The sequence below is a fragment of the Festucalex cinctus genome, chromosome 13 (assembly GCF_051991245.1).
Source record: "Festucalex cinctus isolate MCC-2025b chromosome 13, RoL_Fcin_1.0, whole genome shotgun sequence".
In the NCBI taxonomy this organism is placed as follows: Eukaryota; Metazoa; Chordata; class Actinopteri; order Syngnathiformes; family Syngnathidae; genus Festucalex; species Festucalex cinctus.
The window spans coordinates 12,891,706-12,919,676 of record NC_135423.1 but is presented as its reverse complement, the minus strand read 5'-3'; the positions used below and the strand labels follow the sequence as shown (position 1 = coordinate 12,919,676).

Below are 27,971 nucleotides of genomic sequence, written 5' to 3'. Positions count from 1 at the left end.
TAAAATGAATGCATAGATACATCTACCCTTTTTTAATATATATATTGGAAAGCAGTTTTATTAATTTAAAGCACCACTATATTAGTTTGTTTCTTGAATAACAATGATTTATTTCCTTAATTCTTAAAATATGACCTCCGGTAAAAAATAATTACATAAATAAATAAAGTAAAACTTTATTTATTTATTTAAAATTAACAAAAATTAATAAGCTCTTCCACAGTGATGTACAGTATCCCCATCTGGTGTTCGTAAGCAAAATTGACAGATAATAAATAAATGCATTGTGCAGTATTCCTTCTTGTACATTTTTATGTTATATAATTCTTTTAGTTCTAAACAATATATGTGAGAATAGTAATATTAACTAAACATAAATAACTGCAAACTACATATTTATCTCAATATTATTAGGTGGTAGTTTATTTTTCCAATTAGTTTTTAAATGTACTGTAGTGCTTGAATTAAATTATTATTTTTTGTTTATTCTTAAATATTAGTTATTTAAATACAGTACTATAATTTAAATTTCTTCATGAGCTTTTAAGGTAGTTTTTAGTTTTAAATATTAACATTTTCATATGTAGCATTAATTTACACATTTTAGTATTTCATCACAAAAGACATAGCTACACTTCAACAATCTCGAGAAATTCAATGATTGTGTATAAGTGTGCCACTGTAGCACTTAGTTTTATTATTTTTCTCATCATTATTACTGTGTGCATAGACAGATTGATTTTATGTTCTTAAATCGTGATTTTAATTGAAAGAAAATAACAAATCACTGCATCGGGCATGACTTTATTAAATGCTACAAGACATCAACACAGACAATTACCCAAAAAAAAAAAAGAATTGCATCGTGACTAGATTGAACGTAATTAAGTGCTTTATCAGCGATATATTTTCATCATTTCATTTAATCATTTCCATTGTGGTTCTTGATTTATTTGACAGTGGCTGAAGGCACGTGTTGTCTCTCTCAGTCTTCAGTGAACAACATTCTCACCAGATCCTCTTTGAAGCATTCATCCTCCACCAGCTTCTCTTGCTGAAACGTCATGTACACACACACGCACGCACAAAAAACATGTGACAACAGTACGTGTGGGTGTGTGTGCTCGCATTTGTGTTTCTTACGGTGCCGTATCGCAGCAGGGTGGGCACCCCGGTCAGCTTCAGCGTTGTCTTGAATTCGTTGCTTGCGTCCTTCCAACTGCATAGAAAACAAGCACCATCATATTCACACAGCATAAACTGTAGACAACCCTGAAATCCCATCCCAAACTTGAAACCTTACTTTGAATCCCAACCCATAATCATAAACCTAGCCATAATTTAAAACCATAACCTTATTTTCAAACCCTAACCGAGGCTTGAAACTCTAATAAATGTCTGAGGCATGACAATTGATTTGAAGAAGAAACCCTTGTTTGGAATTCTAATTGAATTTGAAACCATTATCTGGACTTGAAACCCTAATTTGAAACACTAATCCAAACATAAAAAGTTAACACAGATTGAAAACTATTTTCAAATCCTAACCTAGGCTTGAAGCACTATTTTGGAATTATAAAACTGGTTTAAAACATTGATTTTTAACCTCCTTAGCTGTCTACGGAATTCTCACTTTATTCTCAGAATTCTACGGAAGAGAAACACTTCTTTGAATCAATAACAAACTTGATTCCCTAATTGAGAAGCCAATACTGGCTTTACAACCCTAACCCTCACTTGCTGAGTGTGGAGAGAAAAACATGCATCTTTTTTATTCTAATCATTTGATGTTTATTTATTGTCTGGAACAAGCTGTGAGCAAGGTTATTTTCTTTCTACTTGATCGCAAGCATGTGTTAGAATGATTAAAAAACAACAACAAGATGACGTGACGATTTCCTAATCCCATCTGCAATCAGTCATCTTCACTATTACAAAACAAAATTTCGCTTCCAAAGCCCACAATTATGAGAAAAAAAGGAACATACTGTTTGAAGACAATAAATGCCCACAAGAGAGGAACACATAAAAAAAATCAGTGTACACTTTAAATACTACATATACATATATTTTAATGTATAAAACACCACATAATTTTAAGGAGAAGCTTTGACGTTTGGTAAATATCAAAGCAGCAAAAGTTGTACAAGTGCGTGGTAAAAGTATATATTTTAATACACTGTATTTATGGAAAAAAATAGAGAATATACTGACTAGTTCCTTTCACCAACTTGACAGTAGATGAAGACCGAGCCCTGGGGGAGGGCACTCATTGCTCCCTTTACAATTGGCTCAGCTGCAAGCAAAAAAAGGGGCAACTGTTATGAAAATGGAAAAGTGCATTGAAAGAGTGACTAACAGTTGCACCAATAGAATAGTAAAATACTTTTTACAGGTTGCAAAGTTACCTCTGACACAGTCTGGACACCAACTCTTGCCCTCCTCGTCTTTGTCACCGGAGAAGTAAGCAAAAATATCTTTGCCTGGTCTTTCTGCAACAGCATTGCAGAATTCACTATAGCCGCGTACGTTCACTTGTTCGTACTGGGCCATGGTTCGGTTCGGCAGGTTTCGACGAAGATAGTAGCGTCAAGATGAGTCACAAAAGGCAAGATGAATGATGAAGTGGCGCCAGTGGCTTACCGTGGCTGCCTTGTACTGTCAGCTGATGTCGCAAAGTAGAAAAAAAGGCTACTTGGAAAAACGTGACAGCAGCACTTCCGGGATAGCGACGTCTGTGTGTGTGTGTGTGTGTGTTTTTTTTTTTTTTTGCCATCAATACTGTCATTATAGTTGTCAAAATATAATTTGTGAGTTTCATATTAAGTACGGAGTTATCTAATGCCTTAATTCGCTACATAAAATGTTTTAAGCAAAGTTTGTAAAGGCGATTGTAACTCGTTGAGCTGAATGACTTGCATTACGACTACTGCAAGGCTGGAAAAAGCTTTAGAAACCATAGAAAAAACGCAATTAGTAATATACAAACAGTAGTGTAGTGTGATTTAATATTGCGAAACTGATTATCGTTCTACTGTATTTGACTTCTTTCACTTTCCGTACTTCGTACTTCCTGTCAGCGGCCTGTTTGTTGTCATGGCGGCGACAGTTTAAATTCACCGAGTAGTTCGGAGAACTTTAAATAAATATTTACTTTTAAATACTGCGTATATTTACTTAACAAGATCATTTATAAACGTAAAATTTCGTAAATACCTATGCATCCGGTTTGGATGAATTGATTGGACGGAAACTTCCACGCAAGTGTGATGTGAGCTATTTTGACGCAACATGGCGGTCATTGTGACTGTTATGAGTGACTAATTTTTTTAAATATAAGCACCGTGATGATTGAACAACAAACTAATGGTAGGGAATGGGTTGTCTTGGCTTCAAACCGAAACACCCACAAAGGTGGCTATTTAACCACAGGGACATCCCAAACCAAGGTAAAAGATGACTGCATATTCTATCCTGTCCTGTCCTGTCCTGTCCTGTCTTGTCTACTTGTTGTTCAGTGTTTCCCAAATTTTATTGAGCCATGACAATTCCGCAGATTACTAAAAAAATTTCCCCCAAATATACATGATCTATTTACTCACAAATTTAGTGACTGTGAGTATTATGACTACCGGTAATTGAATGAATGGCAACAGAGGTTAATTATTTACGACATCTTGTGCAAGGTAATATATTAGTTTTGCCTGTCACTACTAGTAAATTTCTGGCATAAATGGACGATCAAATATACGTTGTTTGTTGTAAACAATTTTTAATATTCAGCCTCCATTAAGTGAAATTGTATAATTTCTGGCAGCATGAATTTTCACAGTAGTTTACTTGAATGGCTTACTCTCACAATAATTTGTTAATCTGCTTACTTTGTATGTATCATCTGATTAAACATTAGTGTTATACAACTTCCACAATGTCATATTTTTAATCACAAACTCGTACTTTCATGCTTTTTTTAAATGTAAAAAGTGGGGGTTGAGTGGGGGCGTATCCTGCAAGTTGAGTTAGTATGCGGTACTACATGTTGAACTCAAATAACAATCTATCACTGTCACTGTCTGGGGCTGTAACAAAATTTTCCCCAACATACTGTATGTGACAAAGTGTCTTTGTTTTACAATAATTAGTCTGGTCTTTACGATGCTTCAGATTAATTATTACTTTTACAGTATTATTTTACAAACATTAAAAAGTACATTTCCCATACTATGTCCCATTTAAAACAGCTGTTGTTCAATGAAGCTGTGCCCACTAGCTTCAGGAACCGTGCCACAACTGTGGGTCCTCCTGCTGCCATCGTCATCGAGAAGCTGCTACCCCTGCCGCTGGGCGAGCGGCAGAAGGACGTGGACGATAGTGTGAAACCCTCGCTCAGCTTCAGCAGTATCTCTGAAGAGAAGCTGCAAGCTGCGGTCGACCTAGCCAAGAGGGATCTGAGGCGGAGCCGTTTCCAGGCCATGTGCTGGTCACCCGCAGACCCCTCGGGAGATGCTTCAGTATTGGACATTTGCAATAGTATGCTGCCTCAGGTAATCAATGTGGATAAACAGAATACAGTGACTTCCCACCTACCTACCTACATGGTTGATATTCACAAATTCAATTTCTCCTTTTTTTCCTCCCCACTGTGGAAGCTATCACCATCTTATTTTCTTGAGAAAAAAAACAAAAACGTTTTTATCTTTGGCTTCTGTGCTCTTTGTATGTCTTTGTGTTTAGCCTGGGTTATTCGTAGACTTTCTGAGTTTTTCAAGTTATGAACCATCGCTTGGTCAATTTTATTTTTTTGATTTTGTTTTGTGCTGAGAGCAAAATTTTTACTCACTCAAACTTCAGATACTTCCAGCACTAGAGTGAAGTGGGTAAAAAAAGGGAGCAAGACTTGCCTTGTCTTATTTCTTCTTTCCCATCAAAGATGGCAACCAAACTGAGTCTGAAGGATAGATTAACTAGACCTGGATCCAAACAGCCAGCTTCTAAGAGGCGTCCCGTGGTTTTCAACCAAAAAGGCCGTCCGCCCATCTCAACGAGGCCGGTGGCAGGTGTGGACCAACACGATCTATTAAGGCAAGAGGTCCACAAGCTTCAGAATGAACTCGAAAGTTTGAAAAAGGTACTTGATACCAGCATTTATTTTGGGTTATCCATTCCATATGGCAGTTGGTCCCATCTGTCTTCTTTGTTTGCAGGGCCTCATTCCAGAGGTAAACCCACTGAGAGCCAGACAACCAAAAGTCATTGCCAAGAAGCCCCCCACGGCACCCAGGCTGGACATTCAACGGCCCTCCTCGACGGATTTCCCAAACCAGCAGGAGCTCCAGAGAAAGGATATGTTCAAGCTGCGAAATGACTCCGACAGTGCATTTGTGCAGGTACTTAATATATTGTTATTTTATTAAATTCCTCAAGTAAAGAAAAGAAACACAGGAACATTCTTGTACAAAGTACTTAATTAATGCAATCACTCCTCTCAGCAACTATTAACACATGTGCTCCCAAAAACGTATGAAAATAGTATGTTCTATTTTAAATGTTTTAAGTGTCCCAAATATGTATTTATGCTTTTTTTTACTTTGTATTTTATTATTTATTTATTTATTTATTTATTTATTTTTTATTTATTTATTATTTATTTATTTATTTTTTAATGCTAGAGCATACAGAAGGCTTTGTTGGAGCCTCTGAACTGCAGAGACTGGTCGAAGCAATGGTAGTTCTTACAAAAACGTCCACCAGGTGGCAGCAGAGTATAAGAGATCAACCAGAGCCATGTTGCAAACAAGCTGATTTCCCCATAGTTCTAAAGAGATTTGTGAATAATGATGAAACTTAGCTATAGGCTAATGCTAATTGCTGCAAAACGGAAACAGATAGAAATATACTTTTTTTTTCCTGATGAAAGAAGAGACTCTAATCTTTCTTTTGGTAGGTTCCATGTTTTTATAGCAATAGGACACAATATTCTGTGGGCCTTGCAAAATCAGTCAAAATCCAGTAAAACAGCCGGGAGCGAAAGGGGTTGCTCCAGTGAAAATGGCCGGGAGTGAATGAGTTAATGATCGAGATGCATCAACATCACTTATTTTTATTCGACCAAATACAGTTTCATTGAGTGATTACTTTGCTCATAGGATGGAACAACCAATTGGAGTGGGGCTTCCTCTCCCAAGAAAAGTGCAGATAACCTTTCCAAAAAACCTTCCAAGATGTCATGGACACAAGATCCTGTTTTGAAGACACGAGGAGGCTGGAGCCAGCAGGATGTCTTAGCCCAGGAGATGCATAAGCTTGACGCCGAGCTAGAAAACTACATCCATCAAATAGAGAAACTGTCTGATGGAGACACGTTACGTGTTAAAAATTATCACAATGAGGTAAAAGAGCTCGAACCCAGCGAGCAGAAAAAGCTGGAGGTGCGCTGGCAGAAGCAGTCTGAGCTCTCGGCACGGACTATCTACTCTCTCCGCCAGCAGGTACTTAAGTTTGACTGTTTATGAATTGAAAAAGATCATTTTTTGCCCCTAGGATAACGTTTGTATTTGTTTTTTGTTTTTCTTTAGATTAAAATGATACAACAGTACATAGAGAAGCTGCACAACCAGGGCATGTGGGATCAGAAAAGGGTATGTTTTAAGAGTACTGGTAATATAAATACAACTATAAGTTTTCATGAAAATGTGTGCTGTTTATACACATAATTCATATTTTGAAATACAAAATTTTACCTCTGATTATTACTGGACAAAAAAGGCTTTGTGTTTTGACATTAACAACACAGATACCTCGCTGAAAGCAACAGTTGGTGGGTCCATATGGCAACTAAGCATGAGGAAATAATAAAAATGAGACAGGAAGCAAAAAAAACAAAAACTATACTTACAGTGCCACAGCGTGTTTGTTTCTGTGTTCAGGTTTAATGGTGGTGTACATGTCCTCTTATTGCCTCTGTATCATTTTCCCAAACGTTACTGATTGACTTTATGTTTTGAATTCCATAGTCCACAGCCATCCAACGTCTTGCAGGTGCCCATCGCGGCACCCTGAAAGCCTTGCAGGTGGTCACGCGCCAACTCGCTGATAAGCGTCACAACAAAATCCCGTCCCATTGTGAAGAACTGAGCCGGCTCATATGCCAGCTCTCTCTTTGCTCGGCCAAGATACAAGTAGAGCCGGGCTTGCCCATGCCGGAGACGGCCGTCGAAATTCTGCGCAAGCTAGAGGTGAAGGAAACATGAACGTAGAAGTGACGGTGTCACATCACAGGCAGGTGTACCTGATGATTATGTCTCCCATTAGATTTTGGACTATGCCATCAGTAAACACGAGACGCAGCAAGCTATGCAAGACCGAGCTTGTCCTTCACAAAGGAAGCCGTCCACTTTTCCCACCATGTTGCCCGCCACCAGAGCACCGAAGGGAAGTGGTGCGGCTTGTGGATTCCCTAAAGCCACCAATACACCGAGAAGTAACCATGGTGAGAACTCACTGAATGTATGCACATGCAACTGTGTGCCAAACTTTAAAAATATAAAGGCAATTAAACAAAAAAAAAAGAGAAATAATTATTAAAATATAATAAAATCAATGGCTTTATTATTATTATTATCATAATCATAATAATAATAATAATAATAATAATTAATAATAATTAATGATTATCATTAAGTTTGAAATATACTTGGTAACAATTATTTCATGACCAAGTTTCTAAGTATTTGAGTTTTTGTTCATTTTTATATAATGGATTAAAAAAAAAAAAAAAAACTTAATTAATTCAATAGCGTTTTGGGGCATTTGCATGATTTCATGGCATTTTTATTTATTTGATAAAATGTTAATTTATTTTATTTAAACATTAATAACTCAATGGAAAAAAATATATTTAAGGGCATTTGCAGTATTTAGTAGCATTTTTGGTATTAAATGCTTAGGGAGTTGAAGTCTCACATGATTTGCTGACTTATAATATATGGTTTGACTTTTGAGACATTTGCCAGAATATTAAAATTGAACCCCAAATTGAATCTTTTTATTTTATTGTATTTTTTAAAGTTTCAACTGTTACTAATCCCCAACAGTTATTTCAAAGGTCCTCCCGCTGTTAGTTAATTTACCTCCACAAATTAATGTAGGCACCTCGCTGATTGTCAGCCATTTGTTATGTTGGCAGCTAGGAGAATGTTGGTGCAGAAGCAGCATGGACCGGGCAGGCCATTCGGCCTACAGAGGGCGCCGCAGCAGCTCAAGAGAAACTCTCCTGGCAAAAAAAAGCACCAGGCTATAAGAGTGAAGGTATTTATTGGTATTGTAAATGCCACAATTATCCCATGTTGGCACACAGCGTTTAATTTAATTTAATTTTTTCCTGTTAGGGTAACCTTGGGAAGGAGGATGCACATTTCAAGGAGCCCACAGTGTCCTCTCGCCTCCGAGTCAATCAGCTTCCTCACAGGGAGCCGTTAGTGCCGTGGATACCCGCGTCATCGCACTCTCTCTCACCACCACTGTGAGCCTTTTGCTGCCTATTCTTCTCATGTGATGATTATGGAGTTTCCGTAGTGTTAAAGTTATACTTAAACTCTCAGGGGGTTCTTGAACTACTCTAAAAAGCATTTTGTGTCCTTTTGTCTATATTCACTGGGTACTTCATTAGGCAGATCTAGACATAATGAATGGTTGCAGGGGAGCTGTTTCAATAAAAACTATTTTAAATATTGTACTTTTATCGACCTGTTTAGGAGAGTATTCGTATTGCAAAAATAGTGGCATAATTTCTCATAAATATATTTATGAGTAATGAAGCTGTATTTTTTAACACATAATTTTTACTTTATTTGTCCCTCAGTATGCGGTGTAAATGCCCACAGTAGACTCTCAAAAAAGTCTCAAGAAGCCATGAATGAAAACGCACAGGAAATCTGCCCTTTTAAATTTGAAGTGGACATTTTATGGTCATGTTTAAGTCATTTTGGACATTCCCACACGTGCTGATGCCATGGTCTTCTTTTGAAAGCATACCATTTTGCCTCTGTTGTCATTAATCAACATGTCCATCGCCTTCACAGATCTCGTCACAAGGCGACATCTGAGCCAAGATGCCTGTCGTCTCCCGCTAAGCTATCATCCTCCTCGAGCCCCCAGAAAACATCTGTCGCATTCAATGAAGAGGCCCACCTGAGCTCGGAAAAGAAGCAACAAGCACAGAATGAAGCACAAAGGTGACATCCAAGTTTTTCTTCTTCTTTCATGCCGAACAGAAAGAGCGTTTGTATTAAATATTTATGCAAGTTTGATTTGGGTTTTTACAGCAGTAATCCAAATAAAAATGAACAAATCCGGAAAAAAAACGGCAGTTTAACAAGTCCCTTCTTTGGATTCACAGGGTTATTTCCGACTCCAGTGTCAGATGCCACTTACCCGCAGCCTCAGGCATCACTCACCATTCAAAGTTATTTTTCTACTCTCCACAATAAATTAATAAAGCCGCTCGCTCAATTCTAAATCGAGGTCATTTGTCTTTGTGGGGGATTAATTCGTGGCCTGGTTTTCTGCTCCACATATATTTATTTAATGAAAACATCATTACCACAATTGGGGCTCCCAAAGAATCAGGAACGTGTGAAAATATTCATGAATTGTGCAGTATTTTAAATTACATTTTAACAGTAATATATATATATATTTAAAAAACAGCTAACCCATGTGTGTAACTATAACATGATTTCAGCACAGTAAAAGTGTTCTATTTATTGGCTTTGTCTCTGGTTGTGTTAGATGCCAATTATGCCAACATCTGGTCAAATGAATTAATGTCCGTAATATTTATTTAACTAACTTTATAGCTTGTGTTGTACTGAGCTGCCAGGGGTTTCCCTGTGTCGCACGAAGTGCCATATCCTGCTCTGTGGTTATCACGACATTTTCTGTGGTGTCATCACATATAGTTGTAGAGGAGAAAGTAATAAATAAAACTAAAACGAAACAAAACTACTACACCTTTGGAAAACGAGGGGAAAATGCAGTGAAAACCTGTTCATCATTTTTACGTGAGTCATTAGACATGCTATTTACATTTCACTCGGTCAAATCAGTGTGGGTAATTGATACTCTAATTGCATTGGTCACTGATAGTGTAGTGGTACATTCGCCTGACTTGGGTGCAGGCAGCATGGGTTCAATTCCCATTCAGTGCCGGTGTGAATAAGAATGTGTGACTGGTTCTCCGTCTCTGTATGTGCCCTGCGACTGGATGGCGACCAGTCCAATGTGTAGTCTGCCTTTTGTCCAAAGCCAGTTGGGATAGGCTCCAGCATCCATGACCCTAAACAGGATAAGCCATATTGTAAATGGATGGATGGATGGATGGATTGCTCGTGTTAACAGACACTTTCCTATGTTACAGTAAGTTCCATTTGTGGTTCACTGGTTATGGTCACACCTGTCCTTCTGCCTTCACTGGTTCCTGTGGGAGTCACCATATTGGGATTTGTCAGTATCATTAGGGTAAAATACTGACAACAAACATTTTGTGTACTGTAGAGGCGCCTGGTTGGACAAGATAACCACGCAGCGACTAAAGGACCTTAACCAGTTAACACAAGAGGAAGCAGAACGCATTCAGCGACTGAGGTGTGGTTAAAGTCAGCGGGCAGACGTATGCAGATGAAGCAGCTAATGTTCACAACTGGATATGGATGAAACTAATGAAGTGTTTTGGTGCACAGGGCTGAGGTTGTCTCGCCGACTCAGTGGGCCGAGAGGGCTGAGCAGCAGGTGCGAGAGAGAATCAAGCCGCTTCTGGATGAAGCCAAGGTTGGGTGATGACTCACTGTGTATCTTAAGTAGAAATTATTATGCATCTTTTTTCACAATTTCACGCAATCCCAGTAGGGATGTAACGAGAATGGCAATTTAAAAATTGTCACAATATCGTCCGTCGTCATCATGTCACGACAAAGGGGATGTTGTATTCAATTTGTGCAGTTCTAGCGCTCTCTGGTGGTTAGTTTGTTAGTGCAGTTTACTTTTAATTAGGAATGTTTTGGACATTGTGACGGTTATCACTCCCATAAATCAGTCATACAAACAAATATTTTTCAACATCTCCATCTAAAAACATTATTTTTTGCCCATTAACCTGAACATAGCATTGTAGACCACGATTCTTTGCACCGCTGAGTCACCGCTGGCATGACATGTCCATTTCTTTGTCACTACTGTTATTATGTGCAAAAACACAATGTTGTGCTTCCCCCTCCCACAATATTAGTTGATTTTCTTTTCTTTTGTTTGTTTTGTTTTACAATATCACAAGTTTTTTATACAGTATCAGGAGCTTTTTTTCTGCCAACGTCCCCACAATATCCTGCTAATTATCGTACTGTGAGGTTTATAACGTGATATTTATCAGATCGTGATGTTTGGATATTGTTACGTCCCAAGTTCCCAAGTGTCTAATCACCTGTTTGGTTTGGGGCTTGTGTTCATCACAATGCCCTAAGGATTATGAATTATAGACATTTGCCCTGGTGAAATTGGCTCATTTTAGGGGCAGATTGGTCTCATGCGGTAAGCTCGCCCTCGTCCCACTCCACCAACAGTTCGGCCAATGGCGAGACCAGCTTTCGTTTGATTGAAAACCAGTGGGCTGAATTGTTCCTGCCGGCATTTGGCCATCTCAGGTGACAAGTGTTCTCGACGGCCAGCTTCTTGCTGTTAGCTGTAGCAGTCCCCAGAGTGTGGAAAACAAGCAAGGACAATGAAAGCATTTTTCTAGAACATGGACACCTTGCCGAACACATAATACCTCACCCACCCTTGCTGATACGAGGTCAGGTCATCGAATTTGAAACTGTGTGTGGTTATGTAAATTAGCCCCGCTGTTCCATACATAATATGTCCCCTTTTAACTTGTATAAATCTCAAATCGTGCATATCTACATTCAAGGCCTTGGCACCAACATCAATCTTGATTTGCCCAGCTGCCTTTGTTGATTTTTTGTGCATGAATAAATTAGCTGAGTGATTGCTGAGTGAGAGTCTCACAAATGTTCTCCTGCTACAAAAAATATTTGAATGGTTGGTAAGTGCGTCACCATTTCTCTACTAATTCGAATGCAATCAAAAGACAAAATGTCTATCAGGTTCACAACAGATTTACTAATTAATATTACAGTCAATGGACTTGTCCCCTTAATGATCAAATACATGTGCCTGTTGTTTATCTTCTGCTATCATTAGGCCTGCAAAAGCATCTAAAATAGTGGGACTCTATTATTCAGAAACAAAAGCTTGCTTATGTGCGTAACTGAACCAAGCTGTGCTGCTTGGTGAAAACAATGGTAGAATATAGGCTTTTCCCACTTGAACATCAAAGATAAGATCATGTTGATAAATAGCAGCGATGCCACAATGATGTCATGGCACGGCTGGAGGATGTTCAAAAGAATTCAAGACTCCTGGGAGGCTGGTCTGATGTCATTGACCATTTCCGCTCACAGCTCCTCAGGGGGCATATTTTGGTAGTTTCTCCGGCTTGCTATGACGTGTTGTGATGCATTATTCAGCAGTATGGTGTCTCTCGGTGGCTGTTTTGGGCTTTTGTAACTGCGTTTCAAGTGCCGTTTATCTTCATTTGCGTGTTTACCTCAGCATCTCGGAGAGTCCTGGAGAAGGAGCAGCTTGTCGCTGAGGAATAAGCTGTCAGAGCAGACTGCAAAGAGGGTGAACCACAAAGACTATTCTTAGCTTGGCAATTAAATAAGCCTCAGATGCACTTAAATTCAATTCCCTTAATGTGCCTTAATGGTTCTCGTTCCTCAGGTGGCCGAGAGCGTCAAAGAGGTGGGCGAGGCCCTCCCGGAAGATCTCTTGGAGGAGGCAGCGCTGCGGGTTCTGCAAGCCCCCACCCTGGAAGGAATGTTGCAGCGCATGGAGGAAATACAGGTAAAAGTCACCGTGGGAACACCCTGCTGCTTGTGGCAGGGAGGCACAGCGTGTTTACCGAACGTGTTTCCGAGCAGAGGGACCAGGAGCAAGTGAGGAGACGAGTCGCCTCGATCACCTATTCAGACGCTCTTCAGTGGGAGCAGCCAGCAGGTACTCGGCGTCCCGTCACGCGCTGGCATTCTAAACCCTCCATTAATTGAGCAAGTTAGGGTGAGCTCAACTTAGGCCATCTAGGCCATGCTAGGAGTGCTCTTATGCGTGCTCAAGAATGATACACTTCTCCTTTGGCATGCTTGGAAAAGGTGGACCAGAAATAATCCACATCAGTGACGCACAAGCACATGCGCACACACGTGCAACATAGGTGTCATATGATTTTGACTGCTCTTCTCACGAGTTACTGATAGCCACCATTTGCATAGCAAAAAACAGAATGGCTCCAAATCATGCACAGGGTAAAAATCCAAAAAGCCCAAGGCACAGACAGTAACACATTTACTCATGATACTGACCACCTTGCACTAAAGAAATAAACAGAATGACTAGGAATCATTCAATCAGGCTCATTCACAGCCACAAACTGTGCAATTTGCCTGTCATATGATTAACTCATTCACTCCCAGCCATTTTCACTCCCGACTGTTTTACTGGATTCTAATTTTGCAAGGCCCACAGAATGTGTTCTATTGCTATAAAAACATGGAACCTACCAAAAGAAAGATTAGAGTCTCTTCTTGGGGAAAAAAAGTACAATTCTCTTTCCGTTTTGCAGGAATTTGCATTACAATATAGCTAAGTTTCAGTATTGTTTACAAATTTGATTAAAACTGTGGTGAAAACAGCTTTTTTTCAACATGGCCCTGGTTGATCTCTTATCTCTGCTGCCACCTGCTGGCCGTTTTTTGTAATAACTACCATTGCTTCAACCATTCCCTTCAGTTCAGAGGCTGCATCAAAGACTTCTGTATGCTCTAGCATAAAAAAAAAATCTTGGGACACTGGTAATATTTAAAATAGAACGTATTTATACGTTTTTGGGAGCAAAAGAGTTAATCTGATTGGTCCTCCTGTCAGTTACTCATGACCATCTTGCACATTAGAAATAAATCTAACCACTTAAAATAAACCACAGTTTAAAAAAGTCCATGGCAAGATCTGTCACATGCGCAAGTGCAATGTACGTGTCAATGAACAATGTGATCACTACTAATTATTGAGGATTGACATTGCCCAATAGAAATAGAAAAGTTTGGAATCCATCATGGAGTATGGCCTAGTGTGAATACGACCTGGGTTTTCCTCACGTCTCCTCCAGGTGTGAACGTGTTACGGTGGTAACCCAATCCAATTATTTCCTCACATTCACCTCCACACAACCTCTGCCCTCTTTCTGGTGCTTCCCAGGCTCTCAGGTCCAGGTTCTGGGCTCGGGGCCAAGCTCTCCACAACCCATTACACTGACCAGGCCTGTGCTGAGGCAGCCTCCGGCCGCTGATATTGTTGTAGAAGAACCCGTGGAGACAGGGTGGGTTTGTCTGTCTTTTTCTGTGTTCTGCTATCATTTGTGTCTTCTTCTCAATTGTTTCAACTATACGACCATTTTAGAAAGCATGAAGATTTATATGCTTGCTGAGCACAGAAGGTACAAACGGTTGCATTTGAGTACAAAGATAAGCTCTCAAGGGTACATTACTCTGGGGTAGATTGTACCTTGAAGGAAAGATGTGGGATCTGAGTGTGCAAATGACCACGGGAGGCCACTGGCTGTTTTCCATAATTAGGCCTCTAGACTGGATGAAATGTTTTTTTTCTTCAACACTCTGTTTTGTTCCTGGTGAAGTGTCACTGTAAGTGCTTTCCCATGAGGAGGCCTCGCTTCTTTCTTAGAGGATAAAAATGTTGCTTTGTGGCTACCTTTCCTGTCTCCGCAAAGAAAAACCCCACGACTGCCTTGGGCTTTGCCTGCAGCTGCCCAACTGCTGGAATTAATGAAGAACCTGAGAAAGAGATGCGACAAGCCAGTAGGATAGGAAGAAGTTACCGTTTCTGATGACAAAAACATGGACATTTAAATTTAGATTATTCATATCGGGTCAGAGATCCTTAAAAATTAGTAGAGTTCTTGTATTTGCAATGTAAAATAATTTCTCGATGTTTGAAGGAGCTGGATTATTACAAGGGATTTATAAGATGCTTCTGCATAGTATTTATGATATTTAATGTTCGTTTTTTATGTACCATCACTCTAAAGCACTCTTAAGTGCTACTACATTATCATCATCATTAACACCAACCAATTCAGAGGTCTGACCAGAGGGACTGATTGAAATAGATGATACTTGTTTTGACTGGAGAACAGGAGCAGAGGTGCTTTCAAGTCATGCAATGTGCATGAAGCAACTTGGTTCTTACTGAGTGAAGTGCGTGCCAGGCACCCTCGAAGGCAAATAAGTTGAACACGGGGAGTCATTAGGGGTGAGATGGACAGAAAAAGTGTTCAGTTGTTGACTTTTAGAGACTGCAAGTTGCTTTTTAAGATTAGCATATGTACTACAGTTTCATGATTTATAATGCGAAGCCTCGCAAAAATACAAGGAATAAGAAGGACCGTCTGTATTTACCCCAATCGATGGACAGAAACCTGCTTGAGTTGATGCTCGGTCCGTCTATTATTTTTTTACACTCGGCGAAAGGTGGGCATCATCATTGATGGGAATTGAGGATTGACGGAAATGCCCACTTCACCCAACCAAGTTTGAATATCTAACCAACAAAACTCAAACCAACTGTACAGTCACCCAACCAAATGAACAAACAGCAAACCAACATTCGTACCAACCAACCAACATTTTGAACGAGCCAATGTTTGAAAAAATGAAGCACCTCCTTGTTTAGTGTGACAGCACCTGCCTAATTAGTCAGATTCTTGCATTCCGTGTGCCCAGTCTGTACAGTCTATCCTGTTTTTCGCAAGCCTAGTGAACTAGAATGCTGACTCCACACAGGTGCTGTCGTGCTGATACAATAGTGAGAGATTTCATGGTGCAAGATAAGATTTATGTATCCATGGTGAAGAGTCCAGACATAGACGCCAGTCAGGCCGCCACCCTGGTGAACCTTCGGTGTCTTCCATCAGATTTGATAGAAAGATGAAAAACCTACTCAGTAATATTTCAAACCTTTCATGTATTCATTCTTTATTTTATTTGAATCTCCTCACCTCTTGCTTGAGGGGCTGCAGGTCTAGACAATGTGCTCGCCACTTCCAAACAATCACTTCAGGACATCATTGATTGCCATGCATTATAAAGTGTTTGTCAATGTCAAAGACTGTGGGCTGGTGCCAAGCTGAAACAATCACACTTTAGTTTTTAACCTCCACATTGATTTTTCCCACTCTTCAAAGCTCAGCAGGCCTTCAATGAGCTATCCTATCTCGAAGCTATCTTTGTCTTCATGCTGGCTGAATTCTTTTTTGTTTTTTTGGCATATCCTTGAGTCAATTTTGAGACTCCTCTGGTGGAAATACACCCTTTCTATATTGAATGTCTGTCATGAAAAATATGATTCAAAAGATGTGGAAATGAATTTTATATTCCTGTAAAGTGCCAAAAGATGTATTTCTAGTACAAGAAAGGGAAGAAATTGCATCAGGTATGAATCTACTCTGACATAGTGTCAAATCATTGCAGCAGCTGTCACATTTAAAACTAATCATGGACTGTCACATTTAAAACTAATCATGGAGCTGCCTCTTGATCACAAACATGCAATGTTTGCTGGGGAACAACAAGAGTTGTCATTTGAGCGTATTCCTTGCATTAAGGACAATAAAATAGAATAAGAACCACGGAATGCAGAACTCAGTCTTCTGGTTAACATGGCAGTTGCTAGCACATTAATATCAAACATGGAAACACCTTGTGATCATAAATATACAATTGTTTACTGGGAAACAATTCAAAATGTTTTTCATATTCCTTGCAAGAAAGAGGAGAAATTGCAACAAGAGCGTGCAGAATTCAGCACACGTTTTCTGACTTACAAAGCAGCTACTGTCATTAAACGCGGAGCCGTCTCCTGTTCACAATTATAGCACAATTATTTACTAGAATAATCTTGAAACACATGCTGCTTCACCAAGACGTTATCTGTAAGTCGGACCTTGTAGACTACGTTCTGTGTGTTTGCTCGATACAACTTCTTCCCTTTCTTGTAAAGAATAAACTAGGAAGACATTTGCTGTTTCCATGTAACCAATTGTATGCTTAAAGGGGCACGATTCAAGATTCAGAGTTTTTGCACATTTGCGACCCCTCTGGCGAAACGTGGAATGGACCCCGGCGACATGTACACGGCCAGGAGCCCGAGAATTTGCGCACGAGCAAACCTCCAAGTTAATCAAACAAACCTAAACAAGGAGCACAACGCCTTTTTCATAGGCTTAATAATGTCTACAGAGGTAAGAAACGTATTAATCTTCAAGTTACTTTGTATGTGAAAGTCATTTTGAGTGCCAAAAGCTTACATAATTACAACCTTCCAAACGTAAATAGTGCATCCTGTGAATCCGATGACATTGAGGATAGCAATACGTTGCTAATATGCCCAAGTGCGGCGACATTAGTAAGCGACCGTGTGGTAGTTTTATTCTGCACTGCTAATCATAAATAGACCCTATCGTATTTTCGTTACGAAGTCTTACCTTTTTAGCAAAAAGTCAGCAATCAGTGGGTCCCGTTTCCTCCCCAGGATAGCTCTTAGCTCTCTCCACCTGACAAACGCTGCTCCTATATTTATCCGCGTCCTCACGTGACGCTGGTCTGAAAGTTTTTTTTTTTTTTACTTCTCTTTGTCTTCCGTGGAGTCTCCACAAGGGATTGAGAAGTATCGGGTGCAGGTCTCTTCAAGTCCATATTGGGACTGTCCGTGAAGTTGCGTGAACAATCGCGAGAGCTAACAGTAGCGTGCATGCGCATGATGTCATGCTCAGAGCCACAGTTAAAGATTCCGGCCCGAACGCTCCGACATTTTTTCCTTTTACAGAAAAATAGGGGCAACAGTCATTGTGCCACAGTCGTGCCTCCTGTCCATTATACAATTCTTAAAACGTGCATGAAAAATATGGTTATTTTAACACTCAAATTTGAGTCTAATCTTGCATCGTGCACCTTAAATCACAAAGCAACTCGGTGTTTAGTGTGTAAAAGCAGCAGCCATGTCCTTTGGAAGAGCGTGAACTGTATACTGCATTCTGTGGATCTATGCTGTACAACTTCTAATCTTTCTTTCAGGGAATTAACTAAAAACACACGTACTGCATTCCGCGCACATTTGGTGGGCTGAGAATTGATTTAACGAAGTAAGCTCTAGTATGTTTTGGGCCACAAGTCATTTTTTTAGGCGCACAAGTGGTTCTTGAGAAAGGCGTGTGTGGGAACTGCCGCAACACTAAATATAGCTCAGAGAGCACAAGAAGCAGGCCGATCCGTCCAAGTAGGGAGGATTAGAAAGCGCTCAGCTGTGCCCAGCTGAGCCCTCTGCAAACCGTCGCTTTTCAAATGCATCATCCTGACCTCAGACAACACCACGCTTAAGTCAATTGATGTCAGACCCAACTCATTCTGTTTTAATCTGGGGGGGTTGTTAAAGTATGGCCCGCTCCGTTCTTTAATTTAAAATTTCATCATGAGTCCTGTAATATTTGTTACATAAAAAACCTTGTTGAGTAAAATGTAATTTTTTAAATGAATTTATTGAATTAATTTAACTGATTGATTATACCCAAATACATTTTTAAATTAATTTTGCATATAAACATTCATAAGGCTTTAATAATGTTAAATATTGATAATACAGTAGCTAATAGAATGTATTTTTAAAATAATTCTGAATATACACATTCAAAAGACTTTAATGTACAAAATAATTTTTAATTAATTGTAATTAAATTAATCAGTTCATGCAACAAGGCTTGTTTAGGACTGCACCTGCCTTTTAGTTGGTGTGACAAACCCAACATCTATGCTCGATGTTTACTCTATGATGGAGGCACACCCCAACCACAAAATGCCATTTTGCATTCCAATCGAATAATACTATTCGTGTTTGGGATGTTCCTCCAACTTGAAGCATAAATAGTTGAGTTTGGCACTTGAACTTAGGCTGGTGCAGTCCTAACCAAGCCTTGTTGCATGATCTGATGAATTCTACTTGGATGAGAGTAGAAACATCTTCTAAGACTAACTGAGCAGTCCAGATTTGATCCATTCAATCCCCTCAGCATAATAGTCAAATAAAAATGTATTTATTTTATTATGTTTAAAAATATTAATTGGAATACTGTCATCAAATTACTCCAAATGAGCATAAACTATTTATTTTACTTTGTTTTTACCTCAGTCAGTCACAAATGTCCTTGTCCACCTGTCTATTTCAAAATCAAACATGGCCCTTCAGCACAAAAGTTTGCCCACTCCCAGTATAATTATTCAAAGCGAAGAAAAGCCATCATGACACACGAGCATCTTTTTGCTTCCTCTCACTAAAGAGTCCTCTCTGAGAGCAGCCTGAAGGAGGAGGCATCTCGGGAAGACGGCCTTCCGATATTCCCCGGTCCCAAGGAGGATGGCACGGTGAGGACAGTTATCAGCGTGCCAGGCGGCATGCTGAGAAGCATTCGACAGTACCGGGAAGACTACGATTCATACCTGCGCCAGGCGGTTCACGAGGGCGGCAGCGGTGACGTCAACTTCTGGTCCATTGCAGACAGGTAAAAAGACTCCCAAGTGTTATGGATGCCTTTGTAGTAAGATGCTTTTATGTACTGAAGTAAACACCGAGTTATGTTCCAGACCCACTCGCTAATGGTGAAATTATGCTACAGGCAGACCTTTTTTTTATATATAGTTGTACCCTAACCCCTCAGTTAAACGTCCCATCCATCCATTTTCTTGACTGCTTATTCCTCACAAGAGTCGCGGGGGGTGCTGGAGCCTATCTCAGCTGGCTTTGGGCAGTAGGCGGGGTACACCCTGAACTGGTTGCCAGCCAATCGCAGGGCACACAGACACGAACAACCATCCACACTCACAAGCACAATTCGGAGCGCCCAATTAACCTGCCATGCATGTCTTTGGAAAGTGGGAGGAGACCGGAGTGCCCGGAGAAGACCCATGCGGGCACGGGGAGAACATGCAAACTCCACCCAGGAAGGCCGGAGCCTGGACTTGAACCCGAGTCCTCAGAACTGGGAGGTGGACGTGCTAACCACTCGATCACCGTGCCGCCTCAGTTAAACGTAAATTTAATAAAACACACTTTATAAAAAGTTTGGCATGAAATCAGAATGGGACACTTGCCCTCAGTACAACTCTAACCTGTGATACATATTTGCATATTTTCTTTCAGACCTTCCCTCTCAGCACTAAGTGAAAACCCTGTGTGTGGTTATTCTAATTAGACATGCACTAAACTGCACTGCCGGGTGTGTTTGTTGATGACATGGCATTCTCATTCCCAGAGAGGATGAAGTGGATTTTTATGATCCACTCTATTGCTCTCTCTCTTTCTCTCTCCCCCCCATTTTCATACTCAACCGAATTGTTGAGTTGCTGCAGTGCAGAAGACGACTCCCACCCCTGCTCTTATCTTTTCTGATATTCAAATGTCCTCAGAGATTCTTCATCTATTTTATAGCATGTTCGCATTGGAGCACAAACAAACCAATGACTCCTTATTACGAGTCCCTCGCTAATGTTCGGAGAGACACATCTGCGCCGCGTGTCACGCTTTAATATGCAGAAGCACTTCAACAATGCCGGCATGTCACATCTGCCTGCTGCTCTTGTACACAAAACACTCGTTTACTTGCTTATTTCTTCGACTCGATGAATATTCACAAACACCCACCTAGATGCACAGCTCAGGCAAACAAAACTGTTGCAGGAACACATTGGAAGCTCGTTTTAGGCGTGCTATTTTAAACAGACACAGCTTGCAGGTATATACATTACAATTCGTCTTTTGAGAAATATATTATAAAACTAAAATAAAAAAATTATTGTAAAACTTTTTCCACCATTAATGTTACCTAAAAGCTGTAAACCTCAACTGGAAATTATATGAAATCTTTTAGAGAGGTAATGTAACATTAACAACTGAGATAATGGGGTTGCCCAAGTGTGCACATCCTCTTATAAGCAGGGATGTGTTCAGAATTAATCAGTCGCATTCAAATTCATGTTAAATGGGAGTCAGCACACACCTGCCAACATTTAAAGTGCATCTGATTAACCCTAAATAAAGTTCAGCTCTTGTAGGCGACATCTCCTGACATTTTTAGTCACATTTATAGCACAAGCCGTGGTCTGTAAAGAGATTCCATAGCATCATAGGGATTTCATTGCTCAAAGATATCAGTCAAAGGAAAGGGACAAAATAATTAACAAGGCATTAATATGCCATACAACAACAGTTACATTACCAAGAACTGGATGTCCCTCATCACCAAAAGAACGCCATACCTACAGTGAAGCATGGTCGTGGAAGCATAATGCCTTGGGGCTGTTTTTCTTCAGCTGGAAGTGGTGGTAGTAATGCTAAACAGTTCCAAATACCAGTCAGTGGTAGCACAAAAGCTTCAGGCTTCTGTTGGGGGAAAAAAAATCACTGAAAAAGCCTACTAAAACAACTAAAATTTATTGGGTTAATCAAAAACACTTAAATGAGGTATATGCCACGGAAGAGGCGGGACTGTTTTTTGCACAACAGTTTATTTCCGGTTCGGTTTGCGACGTGTGGGCTGCGTCAAAAATACTTGTGCTTCCGACTTTGTGGGTTGCGCGTTCGCAACCCGGACCGGAAATAAACTGATGTGCAAAATCACGTCCCGCCTCTTCCGTGGCATATACCCCATTGTGACAGGTTTGTGCTAACATGAGTTTCAATGTGATTGGTCAATTCCTAACCCAATTATAAGAGGGTGTGCACACTTGTGCAACAACATCATTGCTATTTATTTTTATTTCCCCTCTCAAATGTTTATTTTTCTCAATGAAAGTTGTACAGGTCCCATTAATGGTGGAAAAGGTTTTTCAGTGGCGAGCGGTGACCTATTTGAGTGGGCATGCTGGACTGATAAAAATGCGAGTGGAAAAATTTGGGGGTATTTTTATTGTTAATTTTAATATAAAATATTATTTAATACCACTTTTGGCAGTGGCCGACGCCAAAGAACAGAGTACAACAGCTCTCGATGCTAGCGGGAAAAAAGAACAACAACGCTAACTAAACCGCACGCCTCCTCCCCTTCCTCCCGCGAGACCTGTGTTACGTTCACTAACAGTCAGACATAATAGTGCTCAACATAAATGGTAACCCCACTTAGTTCGTTACACTTCTTTTCCTCAAAAGTTCTCCGGGAAAAGGGAACTCATTGAGATTCGGCGATGAAGTTGAACTAAACCAGTGACTGTTTACTGCAGAAAAAGCCAAGTAAGCCAATTATGCGCATGCGCGTTGTCAGATACGCTGCGTGACTGACAGCTTTTTGCCATTCAAAAGGCGCACATTCAGAAACAACGTTCTCGGAACTAACACTTGATTTCTAATTGTGCATACATGAAACAAACTGTCGACTGTCGAAAACAGGACAATATATATAGGAATTTAAGACCAAAACAGTAGAACTACGATATTGTATTTTAGAGGACACTTTCAATGATTTTATTTTGAAGGTCTTGGGCATGCGCCGCATTAATAGCTTATTAGGACCGCTCGCCACTGCTATATATACTGGTGTGATAGTGGATACTATATGTGTGTCAATTGTCTATATTTAAGCAGTTGAGAATAACATATACACAAGCACACTTCTCTGCATCTCATTTATTCACGACTAACGTTTAAACTGCGTATGTATGCGTGTGTGTGTCGTTGTCTCTTTTGTCACGCTGCAGTCTGGCCGACGAGCTGCTGTGGGACGTGGCGGGTGACGTGGCGGCCGAGTTCCAGGACGTGATGGAGGAGTGCGCCGAGGCCGTCTTCACCGCAGAGTTCCTGCAACTTATCCGCTCGCCTCGCATCGCCTCCTCTTCTTCCTCCTCGCTCAACCAATAGGTGCTCGCAACTCATGCGATTGTCTTTTTAATTTATTTTGTACAGATGGAATGAAATCAATTGGCAGTGTACATTTTTTATTTTATTTTTTTTTTAATAAAACAAAGCTCCAACAGGGAAGATTGCTGCACTGAGGGCTGTTTCTCTTCTTCCACCGTCGGTTATGTGAGATTGTATTCCACCAGGAAAATTAGTTTAGATAAGCTTGGAGAGACCATTACTACATTATGGCGCAGGGATTATAAGATTACTGGATTTCTCGCGCGGATTACTCACACTTTCTATTTCCGGCCGGGAATAACGGGAGTGTGTGATTGCGTCGTGACATCGCATGTTAAATAACTTTTGTCTCTTTGTCCACCTATGCTAGGGATGTGCAACTTAAATGATGGAGGGGCCCACAATTTTTCATCAGCGCTATTGTGGAGGCCACATAAGGACCCGAAGTTCCTTACCAGGCGTATGACAATAATTACATCCCAAATATTGACAAATTGTGTGCATATGTAAATGGAGCAGCATTTACTATCACATACTGTGATTTTATTTGATTTTTTTTTAGCTAAAATTTATGATTGAGTCCCCCTGAGTACTTGAATTGCAACGTAGCGGCTTTCAAAAGATGCTCCAATATTGTGAAAAGTGCTTGAAATTCAAAAGATTTCTTTCATAACAACTCACCCACTGAATCATTGACATTAGATGGAGATAAAATATCTTCAGGTCTTGAATCAAACAAGCAGATATATTTTTTGTCGCCATGCTCTGCCCACATGCAAAGACAAAAATGCCAACTCCCTTTCTTAGCTTCACCCATCTGTCCAGAATAAGTGGTTCAAATGTTCTTGGGGAATACGGACCAATCCCACCCCAAATAAGTGACACCATTCTAAATGCTTATGATGCTACACGATGGCAATAAAGAACAACTTTTATCTAAGTGGAGCTCCTCAACTCAGCAAGATGGAAGCAAGGTAATGCTTTTGGTGTTTTGTTCTTAGCACAAAAATAGTAAATGAATGAGTTTTTCGGTGACTAATGGAGGGTATGTTCCAAAAATAAATCCATCAATATGTGAATTGGCAAATTATGTAGCGGTTCACTGTTGTTTTTGAAGGACCCCTGAAAATGGCATCAAACCAAAAGGACAGATTTCTTGTGTCTTTTCGGGCATGGCTACATGAGACCTTTTTGTACGGCTTCTCTTTAAAAATATGCTTAGCGAGTTTCATTTTGCTAAGTGAAACTAGCTTTCAGGGCTGAATTTTCAAAAATTCATGAGCTCCCATTAGTTATTCGTTGTATGACAAGCCATCAAACTTGACCCAAACGAACATCAAATACACACAATGATGAAAACTCAAGTGCTTCACAATTTATTGTCATTCAACAGTTTAGTAAACAAGGTTGAGATTTGGTGACAACTAAATAATTGTATTAGTTTGGAAACAAGAAAAAACAAATCCCCTGCACAGTAAGACTTCACTTAATGAATTTATTTGAGGGAAACTTTTCTTCATTAATTGTATTACTTTGTTCACTTCAAAGTTAAAAATCTAACTTCTTGTGTGTTTGACATTGTGGATTGTTAACAGCGAGAAGGTTCACAGAATTTGTTAGAATCTGTTACGTAATGGCACCGGTTGTCTGTTGACGGGCACAAATTTCTGGGATGCAGTTCTATGTACTCTCGATGCCCATTTAAAAAGAAAAAAAAATGAGAAAGGATGGAGAGTACATGGCACAAACAGGAAGTCCAAAAATTACAATATAACTGGCACAAGAATGATACTTGTAGACAATAAATTGACAACTGAATTGGTAAATTGTTAGCTTTTTTTGTTCCCTTCATGGAAGAATTACCTGGTTTGAGAGGTGAGCAAACTTCAGCCAATCTTCATTTCTTTCAGCTGAATATCCTCCACGTGTCTGTGCGAGTGTCATTTCGGATTTAACAGTGCTCTTAATGCGGATCAGATGGTAAATAGAATAATCTTTTCACAGGGAGTGTTTCCTCTCTACAGTCATTCCAGTGGAGCATCTAGTGAGTTAATGAGCAAAAAGTCCACCTACTCAACTTTAATAATTAGCTCTGTTGGAATTGGCTGTGTTTATTATTAGTCTGCCGTTCCCTTTTTTGGGACATCATCATGCCCGGAAAACTCAACAGTTATTTTTCAAGTGTGTGGATCTAGTGAAAATGTTTTTTAGGATTCCTGAACAAAAACGCAAAGCCCAAAACTCACTCAGAAGCATTTTGTGTGGAAACCTAACACCAGGTTAATTAATGGACACTGAATTGGGTGGACATTGTGGTTTGAAGCGGCATCTCTCAGGGCTCCAGGAAATTCTATAATGCTTTGCATTTTCACATCATCCGTCTGTCTCGTATGGGTGGTTCAAATTAGCAAGCAATTGGAGAAATGGTCTCAGCGGAGTCCATTAAAGTACCAAGTATAATTTTTTTTCCCCCCACAGACTGAACAGGTCCAGTACACTGCATTTCCATAAAAAAATAAATACCAGCCTCAAACCTGATGAAGTGTGAGTCAAGCAAAGCTGTCTGCAAACCCTTTTTAAAAGGTTCTTAGTGTGCTTTTAATGTTTGAATAAATGATTTGCTAATGAATACTTCATGTGTCTCTCCACATGGAAGGAAAGCGGCGGTGGGCTTCAGAACACCGAGTGAGTGGAGACAATACATCTTATAGAGATTTAATTCAATTAGCCCTCTTCTGCTGGGCTCCATGAACAAGTTATTAGGTGAAATTGTAATTGACTGAACTTACTAGGAGTGTATGTTGGTCACATTTGGACAAATCATATAAGAAGAGTTGGTTTATTGAAGGAGACCTGGCCAACTTTACCTGAGAATGGTCAACCACCCTCCCAGCTCTAGGTCGTAAATATGATTGGTTGTAATAGTGTTCTTTTTTCACACATTTTGGCTTCTCCATCCTGGTGTACTGGTGAGGCTTGACAGGTCATAAAAAAAAGGTGACATAAGCTTACTTTGAGATATGCTGGTGGTGGTATTAAGGGTTGGATTCTTTTATTTTACAACCCATGTGGGCCAAATGCGGCAGCAGCCATAAAGCGTCGTGTCAGATTAGTGCAGATCACTGCTGGATTTCAGGCCAGTCATATGCTCCATTACTCTTTCATCCCTAGAAAGCATCAAAGACAAACAGTGGACTTCATGCTGGTGTTATTTTAAACCTTTCATAATTTCTGATCAAAACAGTGGACTGATAGCCAAAATCTGTTTCGTTCCATATGCATCAGTAACTTCAGTGAACAGATAGTCAAAAGATGTTTTCTTCTAATATTTTCAAGGCAACGTGTGTATTGTTGTGTTTAATTAGAGTTAAAAAGAAGACAATGCCTTAGAAAGAAATGTTAAACTTATAGAGAACAAATAAAAGGATTTTCATGTAATAATCAGTTGTGTTATCATCAAGCCATATGAGTGTGTGGGTGTTCATAGTTTGACAAAAGGGTACACAAGACTAAAAAGGAGGGGGAACCACTGATGTAGAAGAAAACTCTCCAGCAAATTTAAATAACTTATCTACAGTAGTGACCGATATGTTGTTGTTTTGAAAAGCTGTTTACTGTAGTGACAGATGCGCAATGTAAGCATCAAAATTATAGCATATCCATGTAGTGTCAGATGAATATAGCAATTGTAGAAAACAGCTTGTTGAATTGCTATTTACCATATAGTGAATGATGCGCAACTTTGTCATGAATATGACGCCAGAATATAGAGATAAAAAGCGTTTGAATATCTGCAGGCCAATATAGTGACTGACGCACGCACGTGATAGGCAGCACTTGATTGACGATAATTAGAAACGAGCTTGTGCTGCATTCAGGGACTTTTGAAGTCAAACCGCCATTTGAGTTTTTGTTTGTTTCTTTGCGGCAGTGTTGGCGGTGACCGCGGAGGGTACGGACGCCCTTCAGCCAGGCGGCTGGACGTGCGCACCGCTGGAGTGCAGTGGCGCTGCAGACCGGTACTCGGCTATCTCTTCTGGATTAACCAGCACAGGGGGCAAAAGAGGAGGAGGAGAAGGGAGGGAGGAAGAAGAGCTGCCGGGTGGCAATGTGTGCCAAGTCTGCACAGAGACAACAAACCCTCCCCAAAGTATGCGCGGCGGCTGCGGTGTAGCCGGTGCGGGCGGGGGCGGGTGGACATCCGCTCGACACAGGTGGATGTTATAGCGAGGAGCGCGGCAGCTCATCGCCGCGAAGGCAGGCGCACCAGGCGGCTGCGGCGGTCTGTGTGCTCCCGGAGCGTTTTGGAAGCACTACTCATCCCCTCTTCAGTATTTTGCTAATCGACTAGTCGAGTGAGGCAGAGGAGCTGTCTTTGCGGAGGACAGCATGTCTAAGGAGGCGAGAGGAAGAGGTAAGCCAACATCTGCATGCATGCCCGCCCAGTGCGCTGTTAACAGGTACCACAATCTGCTGGAATGTGAACACCTCGCAGTGTGCTCCTATTGCCTCCTGCTCAAAGGCGAGAGAATTTATGGTTAGAAAAGAGAAGTAGCCAAGACATGTTTTTCTTTTGGTCTGGTATGACTGAAATTTATTTATTGTAGTAGTCTTGCAAGTAACAGTCATCCAGAGTGTTAAGGTTTGAAATCAAGCTTTTAACGTAAAGGTTGTGTTATGCTTTGGACGTGGTGTTTTGAAGGCAATTAAATTAAGCTTTAAAGCCTGCATACTTATGGTTTCCATGGTTTCAAGTGAGTATTAATATTTCAAAGTACAGGATTTGAAGGTTAAGGTTAAAGTTAGGTTAAGTTAGGGTTTCAAATTAAGATTTCGAGTCTTGATTAGAGTGTCAAGCCTAAACTGGGGTTTGATGGCAAGGTTGCGAC

At 40.2% G+C, this 27,971-nt stretch overlaps 3 protein-coding genes across 6 annotated transcripts in view; 2 read left to right on the top strand and 1 right to left on the bottom strand.

Moving 5' to 3' along the window:
- Positions 1-788: 788 nt before the first annotated feature.
- Positions 789-2,727, bottom strand: txndc17 (thioredoxin domain containing 17). The gene is made up of 4 exons (XM_077540551.1): positions 2,409-2,727; positions 2,215-2,296; positions 1,144-1,219; positions 789-1,054 (listed from the first exon to the last, which is right to left on the bottom strand). Exons 1-4 carry the CDS (start codon positions 2,551-2,553, stop codon positions 986-988), a joined length of 372 nt encoding a protein of 123 aa, XP_077396677.1. The 5' UTR covers positions 2,554-2,727; the 3' UTR covers positions 789-985.
- kiaa0753 (KIAA0753 ortholog) lies at positions 2,492-27,141 on the top strand. Of its 3 annotated transcripts, XM_077540547.1 has the most exons (20): positions 2,492-3,449; positions 4,242-4,544; positions 4,931-5,128; positions 5,205-5,387; positions 6,147-6,488; positions 6,576-6,638; positions 7,014-7,235; positions 7,312-7,489; positions 8,186-8,307; positions 8,388-8,521; positions 9,081-9,233; positions 10,555-10,644; positions 10,740-10,827; positions 12,667-12,738; positions 12,838-12,960; positions 13,038-13,113; positions 14,368-14,488; positions 19,514-19,735; positions 22,923-23,082; positions 27,014-27,141. In XM_077540547.1, exons 1-19 carry the CDS (start codon positions 3,348-3,350, stop codon positions 23,080-23,082), a joined length of 2,952 nt encoding a protein of 983 aa, XP_077396673.1. In that variant the 5' UTR covers positions 2,492-3,347; the 3' UTR covers positions 27,014-27,141. The 3 variants fall into 3 exon arrangements, with proteins under 3 accessions (XP_077396673.1, XP_077396672.1, XP_077396674.1); XM_077540546.1 differs by lacking the exon at positions 27,014-27,141 and having other exon boundaries at positions 22,923-23,216; XM_077540548.1 differs by lacking the exon at positions 27,014-27,141 and having other exon boundaries at positions 3,381-3,449; positions 4,271-4,544; positions 22,923-23,216.
- LOC144032958 (membrane-associated phosphatidylinositol transfer protein 3-like) overlaps positions 27,040-27,971 on the top strand; it is a 64,002-nt gene continuing 63,070 nt past the window's right edge. For both annotated transcript variants that reach the window (XM_077540550.1, XM_077540549.1), the window contains exon 1: positions 27,040-27,496. In XM_077540550.1, coding sequence (XP_077396676.1) covers positions 27,472-27,496 — 25 coding nt within the window. In that variant the 5' untranslated portion in view covers positions 27,040-27,471. The remainder of the gene's footprint in view (positions 27,497-27,971) is intronic.